Source organism: Nipponia nippon, unplaced genomic scaffold (genome assembly GCF_047370975.1).
Source record: "Nipponia nippon isolate SJK-2023a ecotype South Korea unplaced genomic scaffold, ASM4737097v1 scaffold_12, whole genome shotgun sequence".
Taxonomy (NCBI): Eukaryota; Metazoa; Chordata; class Aves; order Pelecaniformes; family Threskiornithidae; genus Nipponia; species Nipponia nippon.
In genome coordinates this window covers 21,844,373-21,864,244 of record NW_028262313.1, presented here as the reverse complement: position 1 = coordinate 21,864,244, position 19,872 = coordinate 21,844,373, and the positions used below count along the sequence as shown (strand labels likewise).

The 19,872-nt window shown below is 37.8% G+C and overlaps 1 protein-coding gene across 5 annotated transcripts in view; it reads right to left on the bottom strand.

The window, feature by feature from the left end:
• Positions 1–561: 561 nt before the first annotated feature.
• Positions 562–19,872, bottom strand: part of RPS6KA6 (ribosomal protein S6 kinase A6) — a 44,199-nt gene continuing 24,888 nt past the window's right edge. For all 5 annotated transcript variants that reach the window (XM_087749157.1, XM_087749156.1, XM_087749158.1 and 2 more), the window contains 13 exons: positions 19,518–19,588; positions 18,183–18,271; positions 17,661–17,725; positions 15,587–15,689; positions 14,121–14,245; positions 13,706–13,831; positions 13,045–13,134; positions 12,206–12,364; positions 11,592–11,753; positions 11,106–11,182; positions 9,448–9,565; positions 7,313–7,453; positions 562–6,389 (listed from right to left, as the gene is read on the bottom strand). In XM_087749157.1, coding sequence (XP_087605283.1) covers positions 6,264–6,389; positions 7,313–7,453; positions 9,448–9,565; positions 11,106–11,182; positions 11,592–11,753; positions 12,206–12,364; positions 13,045–13,134; positions 13,706–13,831; positions 14,121–14,245; positions 15,587–15,689; positions 17,661–17,725; positions 18,183–18,271; positions 19,518–19,588 — 1,452 coding nt within the window. In that variant the 3' untranslated portion in view covers positions 562–6,263. The remainder of the gene's footprint in view (positions 6,390–7,312; positions 7,454–9,447; positions 9,566–11,105; positions 11,183–11,591; positions 11,754–12,205; positions 12,365–13,044; positions 13,135–13,705; positions 13,832–14,120; positions 14,246–15,586; positions 15,690–17,660; positions 17,726–18,182; positions 18,272–19,517; positions 19,589–19,872) is intronic.

Sequence of the window (19,872 nt, the reverse complement as noted above, 5' to 3'; positions counted from 1 at the left end):
TGGACTGGTAGGGTAACTGAGAACCAAGGTATCTGCAGCCCATTTTGAACACAAACATCAACACTAGTTACCAAATACCTTAGAAGTATTTTAAGTCCAGATATTGCACTTCAACTTCAACTCTGTTCTATCCAAGTGTCTCCTACTCTTGTCCCGCGGCGGGGACTAGCAGCTGCACGCTGAGCCGTCCCGTCACTTACCAGTGAGACCAACCAGTTTGGCTTCGCAGTAACGGTTCCCGGCCAGGACGGAGGGGCTCGATAACCTGCGGCAGTTCATCAGCCGCAACCCAAAGCCGCGGCGGTGGCGGGAGGCAGAGCCGTGCGATGCAGCCCCCCGAGACCTCGCACGGCAACTGCCGACGCACGTACTTAACTCCGACCAGGCGCGCGGGCCGCTTTTAATGGGATTACGCTCATTCCTTACCTAAGTGCCTGTACTTACAAAGGACCAGACCTTTGTAGGAAAATTATTTCCTCCTAATGTCTCAAGTCAAAGCTGAATATACCTGAAAAACATATAGAAGGCAGATCATCCCACCCTAAAGTAATACATCAATCCTATCAGTGAATGTATGTTTTATTGAAAGTGTGGCATGAAACACTTGACTCTGAGTATAAATTTATAAACAGCTCTTGATGTATGTGAGATTTTTGGCAAGGTTTACCAAATAATGCAATTGACAGTACATTTAATTTAGGAAGGTTCGCTCACTGGTTTTTATATCAATTTAAAAAAAGGAGTTGATGAACTTCCAAATCATAAATGATGGATTTTTGTCAATTATAAAATAGTATGAATTTGCAACCTTTTTATTCTAGTACTCAAGGAACTGCCAGCTATTTAAAACTGTACCTTTATCATTATTCACAAAGTTTAACAAAAATAAATACAATTTTGAGGTTGTCTTTGGCATGTCGTAATTCAAGGCAATAGTATCTTTTAGCAGCACAGTGCAAAGAAAAACAACATACCATACAATGCACTACCAGATTCAGCCTTACAAGGAGAAGAGAACGTAGTACAATGCAAACTTTAATGTCAATATATACAGAGCTTTAAAGAAAACATTTGTTTTTAAAATTAAATGAAATAAATACAATATGATACAAAATCCACAATATGCTTAGAGAAAGAAATGACAGTTACAATAGCTGATAACGGGGACCTTTTGTATAGTTTCATCTTTGAAGTACCTCGGAGAGCATGTAATTCATTGCACTCGGTTTTCAATTAATGCCCTTTCCTATATTGAGATTTATAGCCAGTCACGTGCCAGAAGAGTCTGAGCTCTAATCAGAGTATCAGTGCAAGATGCCAAAGTGCTTGGGATAGTATGACAACGCAATTACTCAGCAAACGTTCCTCGTAAGCCTAACGCAAAACACACCAAGCAGGAACACTTCGTCCTGCAAAGGAGATCCGCCTCAGCGTCTTTTCAGTTCTCACATAAAAAAAAAAACCTCTGAAACAGGATTCAATGTTATTCAAACTCATTATCGGGAACACGCTATTGCCCAGATCTTAATAATTAAGAGACATAATCAATTAAGTACCTTTTAAAGCTTTCAAAGAAAGTTTGCTTTCATTACATAGGAAAAAAATCTCATGAAAAACCAGTCACTGATTATTTTGGGGGGATTTCTAATTACAGAAGTTATGATAATACTCAAGTCAGCTTTAGCTATACACTAAGGGTGTTTCGTTTTTTTTGAAATGTGTATTCATTCTTCCATTCCCAAAGGAAAATGTAGGCTTATCAACAACATAATTTGGGGAGTAAACATTTAAAAACCACACTGAAGTAGGGACAGACAGTATTGAGAATGCACTTAACTAAAGGGGTGTCAATGCAGGGTGGCACGGCACGAACGACAGCGCAGGCGTGTTACCAACCGGTACCAATACATACCCAAGAAAGTTTTTGAATAAACTTTCAAGGAAAAATTTTTTTTTGTAATCATATAGAGCTCCCATCGGGCTACATAAGGACTCTTACCACGGCTTTGGAAGCCTTCTGAAAACTTGAGAAAGAAAAACCTGCTCCTCCCTTCCCTCCCACAAATATTTGCAAACTTCTAATTCTGGATAGGACCGAAAAACTTAAGTGCTACAGAAGTACATAAACCCCACGTTTGCATTGATGGTTTAGCCTCATTTCACTGACACAAATCAGGATAATTACTATAGTATTGTGTAATTCATTTAAGTCAATTCTTACAAGCTATCTCAACTTTTCATTTGTAACACTTGAGGGCAGAGAGCTGAGCACTGGACGCAGCAATCTGTCACTGCAAATGGCCAGTTTAGAAGTACACTGCAAGTAACTCCCAATTGTTGATGTTTGCTAGAGGTAATTTTAACTATCAGACATATGAAGATGAGCTTTGGAAAATGAATTGAACATGGAAGACAGAATTCAAGCTCAATATGACTGACTTGGGTGAGGTTCGGGATGCAAGGAGAACATTAAACCATGCTACAACATAGGCCTCAAATGGACAGTATGTTTAGACGACCTACGCTTTAGGGTCTCTGCGTAGTCAAAGAGAATTTACTAGTTTTAAGCATAATGGGAAAAAAAAAAAAAAAACACACCACGTGCGAACAACGGCATTGAGACTACACAAGCCACACGACAGTGGCTTGCATGAATCCACCCATGGTCATGCTCTCGGGTACGGGCACTCTTCGTTCTGCACCACTGGCTGATACTGAGGCCGCTGCGTGGTTTTTGGATATGTAACAGGAATACAACAGAGTTCCTTGCTTTTTTAAATCAAAAGGATAACTGAAGGTAGAAATTGCGATATCCAAGGGGTGAAAGAACAGCAAAACATGTCATGAGCCTGCTCCAGCTATAGCTGGTGTCTGCGGGAATCTCCTCTCTTTCGTGAGAATGCATCAGGCTCCACATGCACTTGAGACCTAGCGCTTATTTAGAATTGCCATTACCAAACAGAGGAGTAGAAGCTATTTTGCTGGCAGTAACAGAAGCCATATCCCAAATATTATATCATTGAAGTTATTAATTAGTTCTCTGGAAATTCCTCTAAATACATAATATATATACGTACCTATTCCTTTGTAATTATAAGCCTTTGTAAAGAAATTTCACTCTCTTTAAAAAAAAAAAAATCAGTAAGTAGTAGAATTGTAACTAGTTGGTAATCTTGAACTGTGCAAAGACCATAAGAAAGTGAGACAAGTTACACTAACCTTTCACTCCAGCCAACAGCAAGTTCAAGTAAGCGTTCTTCCATTTCAAACACTTAACTCCCTACTCGTGAGCAGACCATGCCGCTTTTTAATATAATCGCTTAACTGAACAAAACCTGTTTGAAAAAAGGATGCAAGAAATTCCAAAAGGAATATCACAAAGATGATGATCATTAAGTACTATACACTAAGAGTAACCTGCAAGTGAACTCTCTTGTATCCCTGTATATCCAAAATGTTTCAAAGACGGATATGCTGAAAGATTCACAGCAAGTGAACTTTTCCCCCCAAATCAGGGATTAAAATTGGCATACCAGGGTACACTGGCCTGTCAGATATAACAAAGGTGTTTGTCCATGTTTTCCTTGTGATAAGACAACTTTGTAATGTTGCAGTCACTGAAACCGTGCTTTTACCCCAAGGAGTACCGCTTGCACTAAAGGCTAGTGATGACAGAAAACCAGCAGGGATAAGGTGATAGAAGATGTTTTAAATTCTTTGCTAAGACTCAGAATATCCATCTTGTTTGTGTACTTTTCCTCTTACCACCTTTGTTTTGCACACCAAGAAGAACTTAAGTACCTTCAGCTGCTTACAACTGCTTTTGTGCAAAATGCTTTTAAGGTGCTAATAATGTGGTGCTTCTAAGCAAGCTAAAAAGAAAATACCAATATAAACACTGTTAAAAGATTCATGAATAAAGCCATTAAAGACCAGCTGCCACCTTACGGGAAAGCTGAAGACGATTCAGGTTTGACATTTTAGTTGTGTTCCACGCCTCGCATTACCCTCTATCCCCAACACAGCTCTTACCAGTACATTTCAACTCACATTATACCTTGACCTTGGGCTAAGGTGGCTTTTTTCCACCGCCGTTTTTTTTTCTTACAGTGAATTCAAGTTCTTCTGGCAGTCATTTGTAAATTTACAAAAAAAATTATGCCGACAGACTGTAGACAAGAGGTTTACAGGCACTCTTGCTGGTAAAGGTCTTCAGTAATGAAAAGAAGGATGAACCAGCTGCATAAGGGGCAGATTTTGTCCTGAACAATAAGCTTCCCAGGAAGCAGGTGTGTTCTTTGATAAGCTTTCAAGCATTTCAAACAGGCACCTCAAAACCAGGCACAAATGGCCCCTAAAGCTTCCAACATCTATCAAACACTCAAGAAATTTAGTATGGGGTATGTTCTGCATGATACAAATAGCACACCTATGTTTGCTATATTCATTAAGTCTCAAATCTACATATATTCATACCTAACTATTTGGCCAGATAATTTCCATCTTCCCCCACCACAACAAAATAAAGCAGCTTATCTAATAGTACTTCCAATGCCACCAAGTACTTCACAGGTATAAGCAAAAGCCAGCCAGCACCCTCTGCCTTTTAAGATCCGAGTTACTACCGCCACTCTTGGCAGCCGGGCCAGAATTCTCCTGAAAGCTTTTTTTTTCTGTCTCAAAACACCGAGTTCTGCCATCACCGCTGTCTTGTAATTGGCTGCCAAAGGTATCGGAAACAGGAAACTCCGCGATGGCAAATCCGTCTGAACTACATGTGATTTTTGGTCACTTGGATTCTCTAACTGTTCACAGTCCAACTGCTGGTCGCTAATATACTTCGTATTTCAAATGCGTATCATCCTACCGCGACAGTACAACTGCACAGTAGTGCTGCAACTTTTGAAAATACTTTTACGCTCATCACCTCTGAATGCATTAGTTCCCAGTCTACTAGCAGCTAGCACTGGTTTTGAGTCAGAAAACTCCGAGATAACTCTGGCCCCAAAATGAATTTCCTCTCCATCGCAGCATTTGGAACCAGCTGAAGTCCTAACACCAAGACAGAGAGGGCGAGTGAGTGCTGGCGACAGGATATTGTCAGGAACGTGTCCATAACTGTGAAATTTCTTGGTTAGAATTCCCTTATCTGGGCACACTGCAAGGCTTATTTATTTTCCCAAGCTACCCCTACAGTTAGGCAAATAGAATTTCGCATTTATGTTCTGTAATATTTGTACATGCGGCGAGAGATTCAGATAGAAGCAACGTTCTATAAAAATCAAATAAATAAAAAATAAAATCCACGTGCCAAGTTTGTTATAATAAAGTGTCAGTTTGTCTTATAAGCCAAACAAACTTAATATCGGGTATATTCAGTGGAAACAACTGCCGAGGAAACAGTAACATCATAATTGTACAAATGGATAGACAATATAAATAACAAAAAATATTGGATTGCATGATGTTGTCTTAAAGTGGTAGCAGTATTATTTAGATCCTTAATTTTGACAGTTTATACACATACTTACTTTCTCCAGCTCAGTGCAGGACACAATACCATTTGTGGTAACAACTAGAAACGTTCACTTTCTTGTAAGAGGCTGTTTGTCAACCAGCATTTCTTTTGGGTCACAAGCGATCAAATTAAGTTTATGGGTAAAGTGCAGAATCTTACGCATCCCTTTTGTTTGTAGTTTCACATAAACGTATCAGTTACCGGCACCATGCAAACACAGACCTTCCAAATTAACACTAATGCATTCAACACTGGCACAATACATTAGTCAGCTTTTCATAACAGTAATGAACAAGTTAAATTAAGTTGAATGAATTAAGTGCCCAATTACAAAATTAAGAATTTGTCCTTCACAAGAGGATCTAAAGGTGTGAAGAAAAGAAAACTTACACTGACACTTTATGTACAACTTGGTCATTGGCAACGGTCCCCTAAACCATTTTTTAAATGAACCCAGCAAAACTATACAGAATGTGAAATAATATTTGCAACAGATCTCTTAAAGGACAGTGTAGAGAAATTCGTTATGATGTACCTGACGTTTAAATTAATTTAACAGATACGGCCTGTAAAACAACACAGTATGAACCTGTGGATTTTTTTTTTCTTTTTAAAAAAAGGACTTTTACAGAATTCAAGTAGTGTAGCAGGAAACCGTAGATGCCTTTTGATCACAGGTCAGGCAAAATAGAGCCACTTATTGGATTTTCCCCTTGCTGCTGTTTGCTAAGCTGTCCCAGTGGATCTATAAGTCTGTTGATGTTAGCTTTTTCATGCTCCGTCGCTGAGCTAAACTTGAGGCTGCAACAGGCTCTAACACTGGCTGAAATGTCTTGTGATTCAGTGCAGAATACGTAGCAGCCATGGCTCCCTAGAGAACAATGAAATAGATAAAAGGCTGTAAAGGTCATTTTTATCAGAAAATAAAACAATTGAATATTAAATTCTTAATTAACTCTAAGAAAAAAAAAAAAACAGGACTTATGACAGGCCATACACATTCTCTAAAGTTTGTTTTGAAAAAAACATTTATTGCTGAATCCTTCAGGTTTCTAAGCACGGGTATCTGATATTTTCTTTCCTGTGTGTTTCTTTTACATACCTTAGATGTAGGAGTAACCTTTTAATGCGGGTCAGAATTAGTATCTTCCAAGCAACATTAGTACCAATTTATCAAACACAGCCACTTAAGTGGCGATTCAGGTCCTGACTTACGAAGGCAACGCAATTACGACTGGCTATCACAGGTCCTTGCTTTTGAATCCAACAAAACTAATGAAGTCAACTTAAAAGCTGTCTGCATACACTAGAAAGTTTTTGTGTCACAAGTCAGAAACACAGATACAGAACAAACAGATAAAATACCAGCGGAAAAACTATAGCGTAGTTTATTAATTTATGTTAGGAAAGCATAATATGAGCCAGTCACCGAACCAAATCCCAAAAGATTTCTTGAATAAGAATGCTAGGAGACCTGCGGAAGGCTCAGTCTCAGAGAACTGTCTTATCAGGTTCCCAGATGGCCAAGGCTACCTTAATCTTTGAAAACAAAACACCCAGGAAAATTTCTTCCGTTACACACAGGTTAAAAAATCAGTTTGCCAATAATTTGTTTGCTTATGTAACTTAAATATGTATGTTTTAGGGAAAGCAAAAGAAAGCTGATTTCTTTTCTAAAGAAAAGAAGGAGAAAAAAAAAAAAAAAAAAAAGAGTTCTGCCTGGAGCTCTAAAAGTGACCCAATTCACTGCGCATCCACCAGCTCCAGCAACATTCAGCCTTCAGGTTGTTTTACCTTTACTAGATGTGGTGCATCTTGCCTGTTCAGTTGATAATGCGGCAACTGGTCCCTACAGGCTATCCACGAGTGTTTTAACACTTGCTCTGCTGTATACCGCTGATGTGGATCTACATGAAGCATATGTGATAACAAGTCCTAGATAAAAACAAAACCCACACATATTATTAGTTAAAATAATCTCATACAGACTTTAAAGCATTAAGCATGGCAGCAATGAAAGAAGTACCCCATGTGGCAGGGCTTAACACAATGCAAACACACACACGCACACAAACCAGCGGATAAATCGGATCATTCTGTGCCTTGACACCACAGAAGTCTGAGAACAATGTGTTGTACTATTTAATCAGTTTAACAGAGCAAGCCTTCATTGCAAAGAAACTTACTGCTGTTTGTGTTTCATATTTACGTTTATTATTAATATAATCTTTAAAAGACCAGAAATCCTATTAAAATTTAGCATATTTTAAGGAAGAAAGCTATGATTTGCAAACATCTCTCCTCATTCATACTACACATTTGGGGTCTGCTAATTACATATCATAACTTAATTTATATATAGTGATATACTACCAAAGAATTCTTCCTTCAAGGAGCTATATAAAAGAGTAAAGCCAAAAGAAAGGGACACTTGTTTTTGCCTGTTTAGAAGCATTAGCAATAAGCTACTAATTACAATGTTGGTCAAAAGAAGAGCTGGGTGGGAAGGGCACAGAACAGAGACAGGAATAGCTTGAAAGAACACAAAATATGAACAAGCTAACAGAATGTTCCCTTTGTTTTAGGTACAAAATGTTAAGCATTCTTAAATATACAGAAGTGAATTACTTGTGCTAAGACAGCATCAGCCAACAAGTGTTCTGAATCACTCCTACTGAAATGAACAAATAGTGCAGTTCCAAAGGATCAGGAAAAGATTTAATATTAATGCCAAGCCTTATAAAAGGTAAGAGTGGTGACTAAGATACCTACAGACCAGGCCAACACCAAACCCAGAGGACACATACAGCAATTGATCGGGGATGCAGTCTTTAAATAAAAGGACAGCTGCATAATCAAGCTGATCCAGATTTTTGGCAAGATATCCAGATATATTTGGTTGTTCAAGGACTAGTTTAATTGCTGGAAGTACTAACAAAGACAAAAGACCCGATGACTTCAGCGCTGAATGACATTTAAGAAATTGCACTACAAAAAAAATTAACCTATTAATGCAAGACTGGTTAGCTACTAGAACTAACTGATAACTGTAAAAAGTCATCCTTCCATTTAGGGAATCCCACAAACACCTGGTTTTGGTCCAATAAAAACAAGGAACAAAAAAAATACTGATGATTAGAAAAGCCTATATTAGGATCTATCTTATTTAAAATCTTTATCAGTGACCTGGGGGAAGCAAGAGAGCACACTCTTGCCAAGTCTGCAGTGGGACACCAAACCGGCGGCATGGGGAAAGAACGAAGGAGTTCAAGGGCAGGGCAGCTGTCCAAAGGTACCTTGGCAGGAGTAACAGGCTAACCAGAGCCATACAAAATTCAGCCAGGACGAATGCAAAGTCTTGTGCTTGGAAAGGAAGAAATTGTTCACAAGGTACAAGGTGGGGACTGACGGACTGGGGACCAGCTTTGCTGAGAAGGACCGGGAGGTTTTGGTGGTAGACAGCAAACCGAACCTGAACTACCAGTGTGACCTGGCATCCAAGGCGGCTGACAGCATCCCAGGCTGAAGCACAGCAAGCAGACCAAGGGAGGTAATTGCACTCCTTAAGTCAGTATGTCCAAAGGAATGGAGACAGAGGATAGAAGCAAAACACGAGATGTTCTGGTTTAAAATTAGGAGAAGCTTTTTCCTCATTACAGCAGTCAGGCCGTGGAAAAGGCTGCCCAGGCAAGTTGTGCAGCCTCCTCCCTTGGAGGTTTCCAAAATCAGACTGAATAAAGCCCTGAGCTACCTGGTCAGATCTCACAGCTGACCCTGCTTTGAGCAGGAGACTGGACTACGTGGCCTTCATGGCAATGAAGTTTGCAGTTAATAACGGCAAACTACTGCATTAGACCAGTCTATTTTATAAAGTTCAGTAGATGTTCATTTGAATTCTACAAAAATATAAGAACAAAACACATTTACACCTTTGCTGCATCTGAAACAGTGTCCCAGTTGCCTCCACTTAAAGAGAATTTTCCACTGCCTATCCGTACCAGGATCTCCTCTGGAGTATCATTAGGACCATTGGCAAATGGAGTATAGCTGTTGAAAGAGGAAAACAAACAAACAAAACACCTCGTTATAGGTAACAAGTTGCAAGAAATTGGTAAAATCTCATTAATCATTCTGAGTAGACATCCCACTGCTGACAGAAACACGCTACATACTATTGAATACTTCTTATATTAGTATTTCATCTTCGAAACTATATTATTTTCTTTTCCCCATAATTGTGGTTAATCAAGTATAATAAATAGGAAATGCAGACTAAAAAGATGTCTTAAGTTAATATCTTAATAATGCATTCTAATCAGTGCAGGCTTTCAAGTTAAATAGAAGTGATTCATAAACACAACTTATGCTAGATTACCAGAGCAGGTAAAGTAATCCAAACCTGGAACAGTACCCTAGCAGAATGGCCCAATAAAGCTGGAGTAATATCGTGTGTAGGGTGTGTGCATTTAATTAGACAGAGAATGAGCACAATGTACACACATCTACCATTTAGGGAAAAGCTACAAGAAAATTTTCATGACAGTTTTTTATTTAAGTGAGTTTTGGAGGCTTGTAACAGTTTACAGGGTTTCCTGTAAATTTGGCTTACTTTCTACAAATCCTACTGCAACAAACTCAAAAGAACCAAATTGGCAAATCTGAAAACTGATCTGAATCACTTAAATACACCTTTTAATACTATCAAGAGTATTACAATGTTCTGGCATCTCCTATGATCATAGACTAGTACCAAGTTTTAACTGTAAAACTCAAATCTTACTCTGATTAAATAGTTACATCATAATACCCCTTAGATTTCAAATTAGCTTGCAAACAATAATAATTAAGCTTAATGCATTCTATCTTAGTAGTTTGAAAGCTGTGCATAGAAGAGAGATCGACCAGCATCATCAGAGGTTTAAGAACTATCCCAGTCTTTCAGTTGATGAGCTTAAGAGGAACAAAATGGAAAGACAGGAATTCATGCTGGACCATTCCTCCCCCATACATTTGACCTGCCATACCTTTTGTTCAGGCAATGTTTCTTAAGCATGCAAACAGTATACTGCCCAATATCTGCATACGTGCACTTAAATCATACATCGGTCTGAGTTTTGATGACAAAACGGTAGTGGTGGTGATTTTACATGAGGAAGTACAATTCAGAGGTTTAGAAAACTTAAGAGGTTACAAGCCAGTGTGTTCTACAAAAGGGCCAGGACTCAAGCCTGTGGCAGGAGATACAAGAAGGAGGACTGCAAAGGTACTAAGGTGGGGAGGACAAGAGGCAGAAGGAGAAAGAAGAAAACCACCACATACTTTCACAGACTAAATTCTCTCCTGGAAACTGGGGAGAGTCTTTGGCATCCCCCAGTCATGCACTATAGAAGAGAGAAGCCTTGAACCCACCTGTAAGACAAGCCTAGTTTATGTACGCGTTTACTTATAGCTTCCTGTTCCACTTCAGTGTCTTTATCATTCTGCATCCAAATCAACGAGGTAATATCTTACAATTTTAATGACAGCATGGATTCATGCAGCATGCTGGAATTTTAGGTAAACAAAAAAGCTAAGAAATATTTCTCACCCTGCCAACATTGTGTAAAGAAGAACACCCAAGCTCCATATGTCACAAGCAGCATCATATCCCTGTCTCATGAGAACCTATAAAACAAAGAGTGTTAAAGTCTTCTCATATATTAAAAAAACCACCCCGAAACAATACCACTACACACAGCCTAAGCAAGTGTAAGTCAATCCCAGGGTAATTTCAGAAGCTTCATTAATTATTTTTCAATATACAGGTTACATTAACTATCAACAATATTTCTTGTTCACAGAACATCATCTCTTAAGATTCTCAACAGGCTTACATCTTATTTTTGAGGGTGGATTCTGCTATTTTTAAAGCAGGTTTATTATAAACATATGCATCAGTGTTTAGAAAGTATGTATAATTACATTTAAGGAAAACTAGCAGAATTTTTCTTTTTTTTTTTTTTAAGCACTGTTAAAAAGTTTAAGTACTCGCATCAAAAACAGCACAGAAAAGACACATGACAGTTTAAGATACCTCTGGTGCCACAAAGTTTGCAGTGTAGCATGGAGTTAGAAGTAGTCCATTTTCTCCTCGAAGTTGTTTTGCAAATCCAAAATCACAAATCCTGATAGAATCAGCATTATTTGAATCGTCCGTATATAAAATATTACTAGGTTTAAGGTCTCGATGCACTACCTTTGAACAAAGAAATTTTAAAATCTATCATTTAGAAGTCGCACGTACATCTGTTTGTACGTAATTTGCAATTTATAAAAAACTATTCTCTAGTTTAATATACCTATTAACAGTTCTACACAATTATATAACTTTCAAGTAACAAAAGATTCCAGTTCAAGTAATGTCGTAAAAAAGCCTACGGGCTCATAATGCAACTGGAACTAACACAACCATTTGCCAACAAGCATAAGAGAACAAGTATCTGCTGTTTCATAAACTGTAAAAGTAAAGTCGAAAGGGCTTGCCAGAATAACAGGATGAGTTGTTTATATTATTCACCTTTTTCATAAAACACTCAGAAATCTTCTTCCCTTCTGCCGTAAAAACAAGCCAACCAAAGCACGTAACAAAAGGCATTTGTTAATTTTAAGAAGTGTGAAAGAAGCTATGTCATAGAAAAAATTACTCACTCCTTGGCAGTGCAGGTAGTCCACAGTCTTAGTTATTGTGTATAATACAGCGCTAGCCTCTCGCTCCGAGAAGAACTTCTGTCTGAGAATTCGATCAAGCAGCTCTCCTCCTTTCATCAGTTCAGTGACAAGGTATATGAATCTACCATCGTCATACACCTGATGACGAGTTTGACAAGCGCATACATACATAAATACACACATATATATTAAAAAAGATCATCTATAATTATACATCCTGATAAACGTAAAAATTACAGACTAGATTGTTCACCTGTTCACATATGAACACAAAGCACAAACAGCACGGCCTGAAAAATTTAATTCTGCAATTCTGGAGCCTTAAAGCATGAAGTATAAGAAAGCTTATGTGTCATTCTGTGAGACATTGAGGTAATCAATTGCTAATTAATGACTCAGAATTAAATTCTTCAGTCTAGAAACTTCTCTTACAACAGAAGAGCAGCCGTACCACTCCCTGTTGCTCTTCCCCTCCATGGACAATTTTTAGCTGCTGGCACTTTGCATATACAGGACGACATGTAACTGCTTTTTCAGATTAAGATTACCAACACATTAGCTACTCATTTGAAATAAGAGGAAATAGGACATTTCTAACCTTTACATCATTTCTCACTTCAAGTTCATTAAACAGCATTTAGAAAAAATTAATATCAGGACAATGTCATGTTTTGAAATACTCAACACTTTATGTACTACTCCTCTGATATATTTTACTATGTAAAAGAAATTTAATAAATCCCAGTAAACTCCCTACATCTATATTTATTTATTGGCTACTGTGTAATGAGAGGTAGCAGAGAAAAAGAGGTACATACATCCTTTAAAGTAATAATATTTGGATGTTGTCCATAACGCATGAGAATCTCAATTTCTTCTGAGGGATCCCTCTTACTTTTATCAATTATCTGCAAAATATAGCAACAGGAAAAACAACTTGGCTAAACAAAGTCTATTTAGTAAAGACATTTTTTGTATTTGTATTCTCACTTCAACAACAAAATAAAAAGGTTTCTAGAGTTCATTACTTCTTACTAATCATGACTAAGTCATCTTCCAGCTTCACATCCCACCTGTTTATTCATTCCTTGCTTTATCCTTGCTGCCAGTTAAAACTGGATCATTAACGCAGTCTGTTCTGCTCCAATGGACAAGGAAATACAATGAACTGTCTGAAGCACCACTACTTCCCTAAAGCCCAGTTCTACCCTTGTGGATGTTACTTTATTTCAGGTGTGCTCATCATCGTACAATATTTTCAGGCTTCAAGATTGTAATTGCAAAGCCAGTTCTTCATAACTTTGCCCACAAAAAGAAGAGCTATAGAAGCCAATATGCAATTTAAACAAATGAAGAAACACTGTTTTTCATCTCTGACAGCATATAAACAGCTACGGTAACTAGAAAATTCATGCACTTATTTACAAATCTACTACATAATAATTTCAGAACTGTCACAGTGAAATTTATTCAAAGTACCTTTACAGCGAACTCCATATTTGTAGCTATGTGTATACATCGCTTGCAAACAGAATAGGAACCCACACCGATATCTTCCTTCAGTTCGTAGACATCAGTAAACTGTGCGCTGTTTCCATGAAGTTGCTTTAAAAAACAAACACATACAAGCCGTCATTTAAAGCAACAAGGCGCTCTTTGCCACAATACTGTTCCCAGCAGCAGAACTTTCTTCTGCTTGCCCACTCTTTCCCTTTTGAATTCTGCCTCCAGAAAAACAGCAATTCACTTTTTAAAACTTAAAAATATGCCTTGGAAGCATTTTAGTAATGCACATTTTATAATAGTCTCCCCAGCCAAAAAAGAACAGACTGTAAACACTAAATATTGGTCAATCTTTGGCATGTCAAAAGTTTTCCAAAAAATAAAATGTTACCTGTACTATTGGCAGTATATTGGTGAGTGGTGATATTTTATGATCTTCTACAGTAGTAGTTGCAACAAAACTAAATCCTTTGAAGAGCTGATGCGCATTCGCACTAGGTGGGACTCCCGGAGAATCTAGTAGCATACACATTTGGTTAGCATGGCTAAAGCCTAGCAAGGCTATTTTTCAACATTCAGGAGAGAGATGTTGGAAGAAACATTGAGGGAAGGGAAGCAAACAAGGGCAACGCCAGATGTTGAATAAGACTTCTAGTCAGTTATCTGTCTTCTCTTATTTCAATAACACAATGCAAGTATTCCTGGGTTTTATCTAAAACTACAAAACACTGCAGGAACTAAGGTACGAATACATGTTTTTAGGAAGAAGTTTACTGAAGCACAACACTACTTATGAGAACGAAATAAAGATCATAGGCTTATGTTCAAGGACTGCATCACAAAGAAGAGGGCCCACAGATTTTGCTGCTTCAGAGGTATGTGTGCTGCTGGCAAGGCAGAAGTGAGGCAATACAAGAATATTCAATTAGTAATGCTACTGAATAATTCAAACTAAGTTTTCCTCAGATTACATTATGTGCACCTCTGAATTCACTGCTTGAAATTTCACAGTAAGCACTGCTTGATAATTCTGTACAGCCTGTTAGAACCATAGACATTCTCCAAACAAACATGACACTTGGTTTTAGAAGTTGGATGCAGCAGTAAAGAAAAAAAATGCACAAAAGAAAACCTGAAGTGAAACTTGAAGCATACTAAGCAACAAGTGTTTGCACTTACTGTCTTTGTTTCCAAGTTCAGTTACTTGGAGATTTTCGTAGTGCAATAATCTAAGGCATATTTTAAAGATAAATTTTCCTAAGCTTCTTGAAACTATTTGAGATCCCTTTGCAACTGATCTAGTAGTACAGGTGTCCAGTCCACTGTACATTTTCCCCACCCTTCTCTACCTTTGAATCACCGTTTTCTCAAGAGTAAAGTAAAATTCAGCATTGGTAGTGAGAGGAACAGCTCAATGAAAAAAGTTATTATAATGCTAGTTTTAAGATTTAATTTTAATAATGATAATAATAATTAATAGGCTCAAGAAAGTTACTTAAAGCAAGTCATTTTCAGTGGAACACTGACCTTAAAAATAATCACTGCTGCAATCAAATTTAGTTTACTTTTAGTATTAAATACTTCCCCCCTCAAACACTGCGTGTCTGACTTTAAACCATAACTAGAAACCATAATTCAGCTGTTAATGTTTTTTTTTGTTGGTGAACCAAAGTTTAGTGGAATATTTCAAAGAACAGGAACCCGCTGAGGAGAACAAACTCCTTCAAAGTACGGGAACCCTCTTGCACCCTTTTAATTTTGTCACTGACTTTTTCTCTTCGTATGCTTGTTCTTGTAACATTAATTTGACCCCTCTCTTCCCACGAACCTCACCAGTTTATAACCATACACAATTACCTTTTGGTGTTTTTGCTGTGAATTCTGGATCAAAACAAAAGGTATCTTCTGGCTTTCCAGAAGCAGGTTTAAATGGGGGTTGAATTTCTCTTCTGAACAGTTTCTAAAGTAGAAGGACAAAGTCATATAATTAAGAGTGGATAAAACTTCCATGGGTGCTGTAATTTTGCCAAGCTAAAGGGTAAGCAACTCAAATGTTAGTGCTGTATTAAAACAGTTTTCTGAAAGAATGAGTAATATATATCAAGTAGAAAACCACAAACATATACGGAGAGACTGAGTTACTTTCATGTACCTTTGATTCGAAATGCTACGGGAAACATTACCAAACAAGTCAAACAATACAGAGCTCTTTTTCCTTATTCTTCTCAATCTGCCTCATCTACCAGGTCTGTACTTTTAAAACTACAACAGCAGGCTGCTACTCATCACTAGTTCATCTTCGGCTTATTCAGAAGAAGATGGAACAGCCATAGTGCATCTTACCTTCTGTCATCATCTTGGACCTGGTTCACTGCTGTTTTGTCAGAACCCTGAAAAACCCACCCCAAAGGGAAGATAGAAAATACATTCTTTACCTTTCTGTTTGGGGTCCCAAAGACCTCTTACGAGTGACAGGCGTGTCCCTCTTGGCAAGGAACTGCCAATTCTCAAAGATCTATTCCAGGCTTTTCCTAATCTACTAAGCTCAGTCAGAGGGAAGGAAGGGAGAGCAGAGCAACGGCTCCTCCTTTTTTTCCCCTCCTTTACTCAACACGCTTTAGAAAAACACATTGCCCAAGTGAGCTCAAATCAGCAATAACTCCCATTTACAGCTAAGGAAGAGAAAATTCCATGTCAAATGATATCGAAGCCCCATGCAAAGTTCAGGAAGCTCTGAGAACATTTTCTTGGCATTTCTCTCATCCTTTCAGGCCTATTTTTTGCAAAAAAACCAACCAAGGAAGAGGGACCTGAATTCATCCCAAACAAATAAAGAGATACAATACAGAAGTGGTTATCAACACCACTATATTGAAATAAATACAAAGCACTGTCAAATAAAGAAAAATTAGGGGAAAAAAAGAAAAAAAATAAAGAGTTTGAACTGCAGATCTTTCAGACTTCCTTGCTGGTATTTATTTCAATGTCAGTCCCTTACAAAAAAAAAAAGTAGATAATCAAGCCATAACAACACAGCTTTCTCTTACAAAGCGTACTCATATAGAACAGTGAGGTTTTGCTGTTACTGAAAACTCTACTTGCTCATCAGGACTCTATGGTAGATGCTGCACGAACACAGCTAGAAAACCACCATCTCAGAAGTAAATACAAGAGAGAAAGAGAAGGATAATGCCAACAGGTTTTAAAGAAACAGCTGAGCACAATATTGGCTAGCATTGCAGGTAGTCCTGTCAGCACAGCAATGTCTTATTTATTGCGTCTACCCCTTTGTAGCCACTATAGCAAAGGAGTGCTTTCAGAGTGGATTTATTTGATATAGAGCATCTTAGTTTTGTGAATGTTTCCAGGAAACATATCTTAAAAGCTTAGAGAACTGCAGAGGAAAAGCATCAAGGTACTTGTTAAAAAATGTAAGCAAGCAATCATGACCTCGTACAGACTTCTGATCATCTCAGAGCACCAGAGTCAATACTTCAACTGTGAATGGAATATGACTGATAAAAGAGGAACGTGCTGTGGCTAACTAGAGAGAAGTCGGAGAACTACAGTCACAGTGAGTTTCTGTGCCCTGCATGGAAGCACTAGACGGACACTTACTGAAGAGAAGGATTCTTGCACGCAGGGAACACCAGCATCCTCTCCCAACTACAAATGCTCTAATGGACAATTTAAGCTTTAGAATGTTGCAACTCTTAATTATTTAAAAAGTAAATGTTCAATTTATAATTAATACTCTCTATACGATAAATACTACAGCTCCAGATGCCAAGTAAGATTATAGTAGAAGCCAGAATGTAACAGTCAGCAGTACTGCAGTGTTTATTGTGCCCTATTGAGATGCAAACACTTATAATGCTACAACATATAGGAAAATTAAAAACAGTTATCATTCAGATAATTTTGCACTTACATTCCAGTCAACAGTAGAAAAAAAAGGATGTCTCTTGATTTCTTCAACTCCATCTGAACCAGCTCCTGAACAAAGAAAATACTGTATTTAAAACACTTTTGGGCAAAGTCTTTGAAGAAGATTGCACTAAAAATTAGCTCATTTCTAAAAATTTTGCATAGACACAGTTATTTGAAGGAATTGTAAATACAGAAATATTCCAAGGATGTAAAATACTCAATTAAGTAGGGTACGCCTCATCAGGGCCTCAAACAGAGTACCAGTCAGCCACAAATACGACTGTTGATATTCTTTGCTCTGACACTGTCAAAGGTTTGGCTCACTGCTAGGAGTGATTGGTCCAAGAAAGTAATCGTTCATTAGCCAAACCCAGGAAGTCATGATCCAAGCTAACAAGAAATGGTATCTAAACCCAAATCTTACTGACCATCCGGAGCTTCAGAGTCTCTAGTAACTACTTTCCTTAAACAGTCAACTCAACCCAACTACTTTTATTTCAAAGATCCAAATAAATGAACCAACCTAATCTATTTGATGGGTTCCTTTTAAACAACATCCTCAGAAGACTTTGTGCTTCAGGGCTGAGGAACTGAGGCATTCCAAGTTTTGCTCTAAAGGAAAACAGAGAACAAGTAAGAGGAAGAAATGTATCTTACCAAAAATTGTCTACATAGACTTCATTGCACAATTTGATGTATCGAGGATCTATTCCAAAGTCTTGTAGAGTGTACACATTTAACTCATCAGCTTTTAAGTTTCACATTATACGAGTGGTTTTCAAAAAATGAAAAAACTCAAACAAACAAAAAAACCCACCATACCATACGAAAAATCCCAACCCCCACCCAAGCCCCCAGAACAAGCTTTAGGCTAAAATAGAGTAAAACAATTATCTCAGGAATACACAGTATTTTCAAAGATATCTTCACGTCACCAGTAAGTGATCACCAAAGTACTTCTACCAGAATCAATGCCAGGAGAGATTCACCAAATCCCAAATTACTTACCCCTGAAGTGATTGTTAATATTCCTCTTGAAGCAAGAGCCTCAAGAAGGAACTCATTAAGCCATTATATAAAAGCTTACTGACTTTACCAAGCTTATTTTATGAAAACAGCCACGCTAAGGCAAGAAATTCTTCTGCAGAACTGTAGTATCACTTAGAGCTCCAAGTGAGGCCAGTGATCAAATCCATCCGCTTTCACAGGCGGTATCACTATAAGCTCATGCTCAGGGTAAGTTCAAACTGCCGCATGTCGTTAAGAACGGAGCTTCTCTCATCCCCTTCCCTGACTATCGCTCCCTCAAAAGGCCCAAGGCTCTGCACATGGTCTAAAGGAAAAATCTTTGTTAGCTAAGCACAAAGATGAGAACATTTGCCCAACAACTTCACTTACTAATCACCAGTTTACCCAGTTTGTCCTGTTAGACAACTTCTGTTGTAACTGGGGTAATTGAATATGAAAGATGTGAGCACGTAAGTGCACTCTCCATATATACGTACACAAAGCAACACCTAATGAACTATAGCTTACAAAATAAGGTATGCTGTAACAGTAGCAAGGGAGCATAACCACATGAGTGGTAAATAATGCTGTTCTAATTCACTGTACTGTTTTTATCTTCATTACACACCTATAATGAAAATACAAGTTCATCCCTAAGATTTTAATTCCTGCAGATACTTAACAGTATTTGCATGGTCCGTGATCTAAACCCTGTTGGGATGGGGGGCTCAGCTTTTTTGTTCCTGTTCTAGCTTAATGCTCTTCAAGCACACGGAATTATAACAAGCTGTTAAAACACGTTTAAAAATTACGTTTTCTGACTTTCCAAAAAGTAAGAAGATATACTTACTTCAGTATCATATTCATAGTTTCATTTCGATCTTTACCTTGAAATGGTAGTGTACCAGTAAGCATTTCAAACTGAAAAGAACAAATGTTAATCTAAATCAACACTTCTTCCCCCAACTGCTCAAACAAAGCGTTAAGTACTGTACTCTTCCCTATTGCTACCTTAAGCACACTGGCTTGAGCTTTTAAAAGATTATCAAAAAAAGTTCACAAATCTAATATTTTGTTTTCATTGGCAGTTTACATGATAATAAGTGGCAAGCGTCATGTAATGATGATGTAGGAATATTTTACATCCGTAAGCTACTTTAATTAAAAGTAATAAAAATCCCTTCCATAACCTAGTTTTAGATGCT